Source organism: Stylophora pistillata, chromosome 9 (assembly GCF_964205215.1).
Source record: "Stylophora pistillata chromosome 9, jaStyPist1.2, whole genome shotgun sequence".
NCBI classification, from domain to species: domain Eukaryota; kingdom Metazoa; phylum Cnidaria; class Anthozoa; order Scleractinia; family Pocilloporidae; genus Stylophora; species Stylophora pistillata.
Window position 1 is genome coordinate 9,276,619 of NC_142527.1, and position 10,530 is coordinate 9,287,148.

The 10,530-nt window shown below is 40.3% G+C and overlaps 1 protein-coding gene across 1 annotated transcript; it reads left to right on the top strand.

Moving 5' to 3' along the window:
- The first annotated feature begins 8,963 nt into the window (after nt 1-8,963).
- Nucleotides 8,964-10,530, top strand: LOC148723130 (uncharacterized). Its single transcript, XM_088732029.1, has one exon. The coding sequence runs from the start codon at nt 8,975-8,977 to the stop codon at nt 10,433-10,435; it is 1,461 nt and encodes a 486-aa protein (XP_088588155.1). The 5' UTR covers nt 8,964-8,974; the 3' UTR covers nt 10,436-10,530.

Here is a 10,530-nt window from a genome sequence, read left to right on the forward strand (position 1 = left end):
TAGAGTTGCTAAATGCAAGTTCCACAACGATCTTTTTGACGAAGTAAAAGATTGCAAGTCATACTGGAAGTTGGTCAAAAAAGCTACTTACAGCTCTGTGCCGCAGCCCATACTTGGTATTAGGTCATCAGATGGGGAAATCAAAACATCTGATTACAAGAAAGCGTAGGTCCTTAATGAGTACTTCTCTGCTGTTGGTGAAAAGTTGCTAAACGATCTTCCTGTTTATAGTCGGGAGAGTAGTAATATTAGGGACCTTCAGGTCCGACAACGACTACGAGTACGGGTACGATTTTTGCGCGCGGGAGTCCTCGGGCTTAGCTGTCGTAAACATGGTCGTCGCCGTCGTCAGCTCGTAACAAAAATGTTCCAGTAGTTGTTTTGAGTACGAAGTGGCGACATTTTGTCGGTCGTGGAAATGTTTAGTAGAAAAACCACACAAGATGTTCTGGTAGTTATGTTCATGGAGGATATCATCGATGAAGTCGAGTTTTCGTTGCTTTTCGAAACGGTGAACAAGAAAAATCCGTCCTTTCCCTACTGGTCATACGATCGCTTTGACGACTCGCGTGACGGACGAAGAATGTAAGGCTGAATTTCGTTTTGGACTCGCTGAACTGCCCCTGTTGGCAAAAGTTCTGGCCATTCCTGATACATTTATACGTAGAAACGGGACTGTGGCAACTGACATGGAAGGTTTGTGCATTATTTTGCGAAGATTTACATACCCTTGCAGATTGAGCGATTTAATTCCAAGATTTGGGAGATCTGTACCTGAACTAAGCGAAATTATCTCGGAAGTTTCAAGCCACGTCTTTGATAACTATGGGTATCTTTTACGAAGCTTGAACCAGCCCTGACTGCAGCCCGATTGTTTGCATAACTTTGCAGATGCAGTTTCCGGCAGAGGATCTGCGCTGTCTAATTGTTGGGGGTTCGTCGATGGCACAGTTCGACCAATTGCCAGACCAGGAAAACAGAGTGCTATACAATGGGCATAAAAGGGTGCACGCATTAAAATTCCAGTCAGTTGTTGCACCTAATGGGTGCATAATGATATCTTACCCGGGACCTATCTGATAAAAGACGCGTGCTGTTAGCTAATTATTTCATACTCTTTAATTTAGCTGAGTTTTCATAGGATTTCGAAGGGTTTTGAATGGATATAGAAGACAATTTTTCTTCACGTACACATACAACCTCTTAATTGTGGAATACAATATCTACTTCACATGCACCCATCTTTCATTCGTTTGAACATTCGAATAAACATGCGAACAAACCATTTTTTACAAAGCATATACTGAACTAATTTATCAGGCTAAAGCTAATTCCTAAAAAGTTTCTTCTGTATGAATAACTTTTGAGAAGTAAGTAACAGTTATTATGATCACAGTTAGGGGCTGCGTTCTTTATCCGTCGCTCGCAGTCGTGATAGCCTGAGGAGCAGTTTATGACAACTGATGGTTAGAGTTGCGTGTTTTCATCCGACGGATTCATTGTTGTTGACCCCGATTTAAGCACAAATCAAGTGTATAATATTTGCCCATAGCCTCATGCTGATCTTTTCCAGATACATTGGTGAAACGAATCATAATTCGTCGGGGAATCTGTACCACAAGCTTGCACTACTGAATTTTTATAATCACGAGAAGAGAATACTAGAAACCCTGCATTCAAAACCGTTTCTGCCTTGCCCAGCTTTGGGAAAGGATTAATATTTATATTCTAATTCAAACTTTTGTTAAACTGTCCAGTAACATAACATTTACACAACTAAAAGCGATAAGAAAATTTGCTGTAGGAATTACTGTCACTATCAAGTTCTTCAATTGATGATTAGCCTGCAAGTTTTAAGCTTGAGGAGAGGCTCCATTTCACTCACATTTCAACTTTACTTAGGAGAGGAGCGGTATATTTCCTTGTTTTTGGCAGTCAACATGTATCACCGATTGTGAAATGCAATCAAACACATTTCATGCTTTATGTTCGGTAATAAGATCCTTCTGCCGGAAACCAGTTCACTCATCAGACTGAAATGGTTGGAAAAGATACTCTGAATCGGGTAAGATCTGACATTGAAACCGTAGAAGGTTTGTCCGAGCCCACAACAAAATCATATGACAGGATGAGAGGAATGCTTCCGCTCTGGAAATCATTGCGTTACAAAACAAAACTCAGAAGTTTGAAGACACCTAGAGGTGCTCACGAAGGAGGTTCAGGTCTTTTAAGCTTAATTGTAGTCATGCCTCAAATAACGTCTACAAAAAATCAACTCAACTGAGATGTTTTCACGAATGATCTATGATAAAAATAGCAACGTTAAATTATTACGATAAATCGGTTCACTGTACTGGGGAACTTGCCAAAATCGGTCATGCAATTTTTTTTTTGAAATGTCTTTGTACATGCTGTGATTGCTAACTGATCTTTTATTTTGAGTCTTGAACGTCATATCTACTTCCAGTTTTAAGCTTTGAGCTTGTTGGGATATCGTAACGATTTAAGGCTCCTCATGATTTGTAAACAGCTTTAAATATGTTAGCTGAAAGTTAAAAAAAAAACAGCATCGGCATCGATTTGCAACCTTATCACCAACATTATCTTGGGCTACCATGCATCTAGTGAATCAATGGAAGTTGTAATATAACGCATGAAAAACAGAACATAATGATCGATAATGGAGACACGTCTTATGTGAAGTGAACTGCAGACTTTGCGCTAAAGCTTTGACAGACACAAACAATCACGACCACTCTGACTCGATTAGTGATTACGCTTAATAATGAATATCGTTTGTTAGGTAAGCTCAGCTTAATATTTTGACAAAAGCAATTGATCTGAGTGGACTCTTCCTTCGCCGATCAGTTGACAAGAGAGGCTGATTTGATTGTTATTTTCCTTGGTTCGATAAGTAAACATAATAGTTCGATGACAAACACACTGGCTCAAGCACACAGTGGTTGAAAGCTGAATCCAAAGCATCCACAAATGCTGCTTAAGTAAATCAATGGGAGCCGCCAACTACACAATACAGAGCCACTTTTAAAAAAACATATATCTTGAGGCTCATTTGGCTCGTTTTGGCTGGGCAGAGGGTAAAAGAACGAGGATTAACGAATATATGCACTCACTTCAGGGTCCATTTGGCTCGTTTGGATGGGCTGCGGATAAACTGATTTCAGTTTATTCGTAAACGAATAACTAGATAATGATCATAACATAATTTATGTCTTAAGCATTTTAACCCTTTGCATACTAAGTAAACACATATGTCCAGATAATAACGTTACTACTTTTGATACTTGTCTTTGTGTCGAACTTAAGACACAACATTATGTAAGTGTGTAAATTGTACCGGCTCGTTGATGTGACACCTATTGCAACCTAAAACGCCCCCAATGATTCCTGATTTTCATTGCAGTGAACCTTTCGTATGGCAACAAATCCCAAAGTCCAGCATTTTGCTCCAAGAGCGACACCAAAAACATGTCGATCTTTTAAGATAAAAACTTGCTAAAAGAAATCAAAAGTTTGCGTTCAAATCACAGCTCAGGGCCAGATCTTGGAGTTTGGCAAGAAAATTCCCTCTCGCCTTATCTGCCAGCCCTTGTTTCTCCATTTGATGAAAGCCAGTGTCGCGAACACAACCGTTGCCTTGTTCATGCCCGAAAAGAATTCTGGGTAATTCCGCCCTAACTCGAAAAGGCAACTGCTATCATTTCCATTTCAAAGAATTATTATAAGTGTCGGGCCATTCAGTCCTAACAGCAAAATATCGCATCGATTGAAATTTTTACCGGTCAAAACCTGGCCACATAGCCTTGGTAGGTCCTGGAAGCCATCCACAGATGGGCCCGAGGGACAAATTCACCTGTGAACTCGCCAAGCTGACAGTAAAGCGTCGTTGGCGGCCCACTCTACATGAAACCATCTTTCACCTCTGTTTTCCTTCAGAGGCTTGCCTCTGCCCACATTCTAGCTTAAGGATGCCGTCGTGAGGGCTTCTGTAGAGGGAAAATGGATCGAAAAACACTTATAAACAGCTAGAAAAGCGAGAAACCGAATCGATTTGAACGCATCCAAACACGAACTGTTGATCCAGGTCATGTGACCCCAAGGTCTGAGCCCATGGTGTCTCAAAACCGCAAATATTGTAACAGCTGCTCCATGGACCAACGAAGTGAAATTAAGTTTGTAACGCCAAATTACAACTGAATAAATATGGTCTATTTCGTATTCAAAGGGTTAATAATAGTAGAAGTTTGGACACTCTCGTGATGTGAAAAAGCGAGTTTTACAATAATATTCGCTCCTGATATGTAAGACAATTTTGCATTACCTTTAAAATATAATAATGATTATTCTCCGAAGTGGAGAAAGATATCTGGCACCCCTTCCACTGACACTGAGGTGAATAAGTTTTTCTAGTTTATATCACATAGACACTTAAAATAAATAAGTTTTTCAATATACAGAAAAATTGTCGGAAATTAAATTCTAGGAGCGCGAATTTGTCTCATAGGCTGCTCGGGGGTACGGTACTTGCTGTTCATTTCCGAACTAGCCAATCAGCGCGCACGAAAAGAAGTTTTCACTTGCATGTGTGGTATATACTAATAAAGTTTACTATTAGCCTGTTCTGTTCTAAGGCTTTCGATGCACGCATCGCTGATTAAAAAAGCACTTTTAATTAAATTGATTGGCATTTTAACTTTTAAAAAAGCCAATACTTGGAAAAATCCAATACTTAATGTTCCAGATTCTGCTCGGACACTCTCTGTTGCCGTTGACTGTAACCCATCGTCCAGCAGGTATCCACCTATTGAAGTAAAACGTATACAGAGGCGAGTGGTTGAAACGCACGGTGATCTAGAGAAAACAGATAAACATAAATTTTCATAGTCAGTGATACTCTCTCCCCATTCACGCCTTAATTTTGATCAAGCAAGTGTTCAATGGATGTGGTGTGGTTATAGCACCACACCGCTCAAGATCACGAGTTTATTTTCCTTAATCAATGGAGTAAATATACAAGATTCGCAAAGTCCTTTCCTAGTCTTTCTACGAACATCCTTTATCTGTAATTTTCCATTTGACAGTAAAGTCGTTGAAATGTAGCAAAACTGCATGACACAGCTGCTCAAATGATTAAGTTTCTACTTAATCTGGGCTCGGCAAATACGTTCCCCTATATTTATACTGGGCCGAGAAAGATTTTTAGTGTGCACTAACAAAAAGAGTCTCAAGTTATCTGGGAAATTCCGTAATAACTCCAAACAGCTCACCCGAGCGACTTTCCAAGCGGGTAAAAATCCTGAGTCGTCGCGATGCACTTTGATAGCCTTCAGATGTCCCAAGGGGCTTGAATTTCGATAAAAAGTGCCCTTTCTAGAAAATAAAAGAAAACATATAAATTATTTATTGTTTTGGTAAAGGTATAACGGAAGCTAGTCAGGGCTTTAACACCTCCGCATATTACTAATCATTCATCCTACGATCTGAGTTAATGTTCTCAGCACCCAACTATACACATTCTTTACTTTTTGCTTTCGTCTGCTGTGGCAAAATGATATCTAATCTTTTACAACTTTGTTCGCATTTTTAGCTATTCCTTATTAATCGGGTATCATCAACTAAAACCACAATAGTGGCAACGAACCATTAGAAGGAAGGAAATCACCTCTACGAATCAATAAGAACTCAAAGTAAAACCAAGGAATCCGCCCAAAGCACCGGAAAACGCCCATGACCAAGTCATGATTGGGTTTTAGGTTCAGCATCTGATCGATTGAGAGACTGGTACGAGTTTTTTTGGACAAACCATCACACAAAGTAAAGCAAAACCAGTGCAATTCCGGATACCTTTAGACACTCGATTACAAATTGTTCTAATAAGCTTTTGTGACTTACATGCTGCTCGTTTAACTATTAACGAATTTTATGGAGGAAAACAAAGAAAATATTTAAAATGCCAGAAAAGACTAATTTAGCTGTCTACTGTCTACTTCCGAGATACGTGATGGAGTATATGAAAGACAAATTGACGAAAATTGCCTAAAAATAATACACACAAAGTATGAAACTGGATATTTTTGGATCAGGATTGAGTTCTCAGACTCTCCTATTACCATTTTTACCCTTCCTTTCCGAGCTATATCAAGTCCATGGCGAGGCCAGACAAACCATATACTCCACGCAGTTTAAGTATCCTATGTGTTCCTATGCAGCTAGTACTTTACCTTCCCCTGTCGAAGTCCTGAGCTGACTTATGCAAGTTTATGGAGCCAGTCGAAGCACCATTCACTCCAATTAGATTAACGTGCACACTTGCATCAGTACCAGCAAATATGTCGTCCGATTTCGTCACCTTTATCTCATATTCTGTAGGCAAAAGAGATTCCTAGCCCCCTTTGTACGCGAATATTACGATCCTTGATTACGAAGGAAACCCACAGGAACTTAGCGGAAAGGGCATTCTCTTTAAACTTCCCTTTACTGGGATTCTCTTTTCAACAATAATGTAGCATTGGCAAGATTAGTAACGAGCATAATTGATGACCAAAACATTTTGAATGAAACATAAATTCGCTTTTAACATTAATGTTGAGACGTGCTGGCCGCACTAAGCCTCCGATATCCCGGTTATCTCTTCTATAGTATACATTGGCTAAGCAAGGTCTTAGACCTGTGGAGCTCAGCCTGCTTCTTCATAAGTTCAATTACAGAAGTGAAGCTCTTTTGGACAAAAACCTTACTTGGAGGAGCCATGAGGGACCAAGACAGAATTTCTCCTTACAATATCAATACAACATCAAGCAGACAAGTGATGAGAATAACGAAATATCAGTTATGAGATTATAAGTTCACCCAATACCGAAATCTCCGGACTTACACCATAACGATTGCATGGCAGACAGTTAAGAAAATCATACTACTGAGATACTGGGACTAAATTATTTCTAGCAAATATTCGCAATCCTACTGTTATATGCACCAAAATCTAATTATGTTTTTATTTTCCTTGTTAAGGGGATTTTCCCGCGAGAAATTGAAAATTGCTATCAATATTACTACGAGTTTTCTTGTGTCCCTTGAAATAAAAAAGAGGACTACATTGTAGCTTGGTAATAATGTTGGACAATTTCATTCTTCAAAGAATGGCCTTATTGTGCAGTAGTTCAAACCTTAATTCTCCCAGCGATTTCGTAATCTTTCTATTACACGCAGCAAAATCTACTGGTGTTTTTCCTTGTCCTTGTTTTGGTAATTGTCAGATGTAGTTCTCCTCGTTTAAGGTGGTTTAAAATTAGTTGGGAATTTGTGAACGCCAATTGCATGATGCAAGGATACTTCCACAAGTTTTCACGTGTTCCCTTAAAAAAAATATTGTAACTTGGTAATTATGTTGGGAAGTTTCAATCTTCAAAGGGTGACCTTATTGTGCGAAATTTTCCAACCCTAACTAATTGCGATTATTTCGTAACTCTGCTGTTACGTGCAACGAAAGCTTCTGAATTTTTTCGTTTTCCTTCTTGGTGGTTTTCTCGTGGGATGTAGGAAGCTGCCAAATGCAGTTTTCCTCACTTAAGATAGCCCGAAATCCTATTGGCATTTCTCAAAACCAATGCCTCGACGCAAGGAAGTCCCACAAGTTTGAGGGTGTTTCCTTGAAATTGTAACTTGATAATAATTGTAACTTGGTAATGATGTTGGACAGTTTCACACATCAAAGCACAGGCTGACCATCTTAAATATCCGTGCTTTCGGGTTTCTATGGTAATGGGTCCTGCGGCATTTACATAGCCGTCATAAATGTAGTTCAAATATATTGTCTCTAGAATTTGTCCCTAGTAGTCAGTCTTCCAAAAAAAAAAAACAGCTCCGAATAAAGCTTAATAGTTCATTACTTGTTTGGAAGTGTTTTTTTCTGCCAGAAAGCCTCAAAATCGCTTGTTTGGGGCTTTCAAAGTTCGGCGGTTAATTCGGCTCGCTCTCCATAATTAAGAAATGCGACAAGGCAGGCAGTTTAGGCATCCAGATCGCACACCACCTCGTACTCGAGACAAAAATGTTTTACTCTCTAGGTCTTATTTTCCCACCGAAATTCAACAGGCCACAGAAGGATTATCCAGCTGTTACGGTGACTCGGTTTTGAATCATTCCATTCAACGGTTTACGAGAAAATTGAAAGCAAAGTCGTAGATTTGGAGCTCTTCTAGGGATCCGGACATGAGTAGTCTCCCTCGCAGCCGTTTTTAGTCTCGTCACGCAACGCTCCTCTCCACATTTGTGGGAGGGAGCGTTGCGTGACGAGACTAAAAACGGCTGCGAGGGAGACTAGGACATGAGGGGTACTCAAAAGAATTCCAAACATGCGTTAACAACCGTTAAAGCAAATTCAAACTTACATATCTAACACTCGATGGGTTTTCCTGAGAATGTTTACAAAAACTATCTCGATTCTTATTGGTCGATCTTGGCTTGCGACATCCGCCAGAAGTACAACGTAGCGCCTTTGGGGCCCCGACAGGGAATACAATTTTTCACATATTTGTACCTCGGGTAGGATGGCTGGGTCCGAAATTCGATAAGCGAAATTCGATAACCTATTCAGACTAGGATGGCCCAATTCGTGATAAAATAATGTTTTGAGATGCAATGAATATGTGAAGTTCATATATTTTTGAACTGCGGTATTAGATACGTGTGATGTGCGATCCTCGCAATAGACAGCGCTATTTATGTAATAGCGAAAATCAGACCTGAAAAAAGTCAGGCCTGTACGGGACTCGAAAAATCGAGTCCCGTACAGGCCTGATTTTTTTCAGGTCTGATTTTCGCTATTACATAAATAGCGCTATCTATTGCGAGGATCGCACATCACACGTATCTAATACCGCAGTTCAAAAATATATGAACTTCACATATTCATTGCATCTCATTTATCACAGATGTTTGGAATTTGCATAATATGGCGGATGGACACGTTTTCCTAGCTCCGAAGGCTGATCGCTTTATCTCCAGGCCGCGGCTTGTTAGGACCATTTCCTTGCCTGATTTGAGTAAAGTACATACTGACTCAACTCTGGTAGTCGCTGATCAGATTAATAACAAGAATATGTCTACTTCTGTACCCGAATACGGTTCGCTTTCCTCGTCCTTTGAAATGAGCGAAATGGCTGCTATCAAGAATGCATTAAATGGACGGTCCATCAACTCCCTGAAGGTGAAAGATCTAAGGGACGAACTTGAAAAAAGAAAGCTCTCTAAATCTGGCAGGAAAACTGAGCTGGTTAAAAGACTCAAGGAGTCGATTTTGTCAGGATCTGGTGAAATTCAAATTCCCCGCCACAATGTCAACCAACCGTCACCTCGGCCCTCGGCTGTTATAAACCTGGACGACACTAGCAGCAGCCCAGAACAACAGAGTCACACATGCAATGGCTACAAATCCCTTAAAGATCTATACGACCGCTTGGAAAATGAGGTAAACAAACTCAAAGACTCGTATAGATCTCGATTAACGGACAGTAGAGAAATACAGTCAACCTGTAAATCATGTCAAAATCAACAACGGATACAGGAAGAAAATCGCGCTCTGCGAGAGCAACTTCAGCTAATGAAGGGAAATCTAGATAAAACAAAAGAGGAGCGAGATTCCCTGCAGATGGTAGTATCATTGCTAAGCAAGGAGCTATATAACTTTCGCCTTGACAGCAAGGAAGCTTTTAATGAGTCGCCTTCGGTTGATCCTAAGGTGTCGGATACAAAATGGTCGGATACAAAGGCGGACACAAAGCAAAACAATGGATCATCTAAATCTCAATCTTCCAAAACAACGAAGAATCACCAAAGCAAATCGAGCAAGAAAAAGCCGCCAAACAAGAGTTCTCACAACAGCTCTAATACTCTTAACCACAACCAAGAAAGATCCTCGCCGACCACCGTCATTATTGGCGATTCAATTATCAGAAACATACAAGGGTGGCAATTAGGGAAAGAAGTCGGCCACCGGGTTGTTGTAAAGTCCTTCGCGGGAGCTACAACAAGTGATATGTCACATTATGTGAAACCAACACTGGACAAGAAGCCGGACCAGATCATTTTACATGCTGGTACTAACGACCTTGGAAAACTATCCCCAAGCGAAATCGCCGATAACATCGTTGACCTAGCGAGGGAAATTGAAAGCTCCACGGACGCACAAGTAATAATATCAGAGCTGGTCACAAGATCGGACCTCTCAGATAGCGGCGATGTTGATGCCGTCAACAAAAGGCTTCGAAAATTCTGCAATCAGCGACAGTGGCACTTCATACTCCACGATGACATTCACTCAACGGACTTAAATAGAGGAGGACTTCATCTTGGGGAGACAGGTATTGCCAAAATGTATAACAACTTCGCGAATAAATTACATGAATGTAGTTGACCTACTGGCCGGTTCAATTCAGAGCGTAATCACGACCTTGGAAATCCAATCGTTTCTCACGAATTTCTCCCGCCTAAACGAGGCTTTAAATTGGC

Coding starts and splice junctions, on each gene's coding strand:
- LOC148723130 (XM_088732029.1), top strand. CDS start 8,975: ATGGCGGATGGACACGTTTTCCTAGCTCCGAAGGCTGATCGCTTTATC.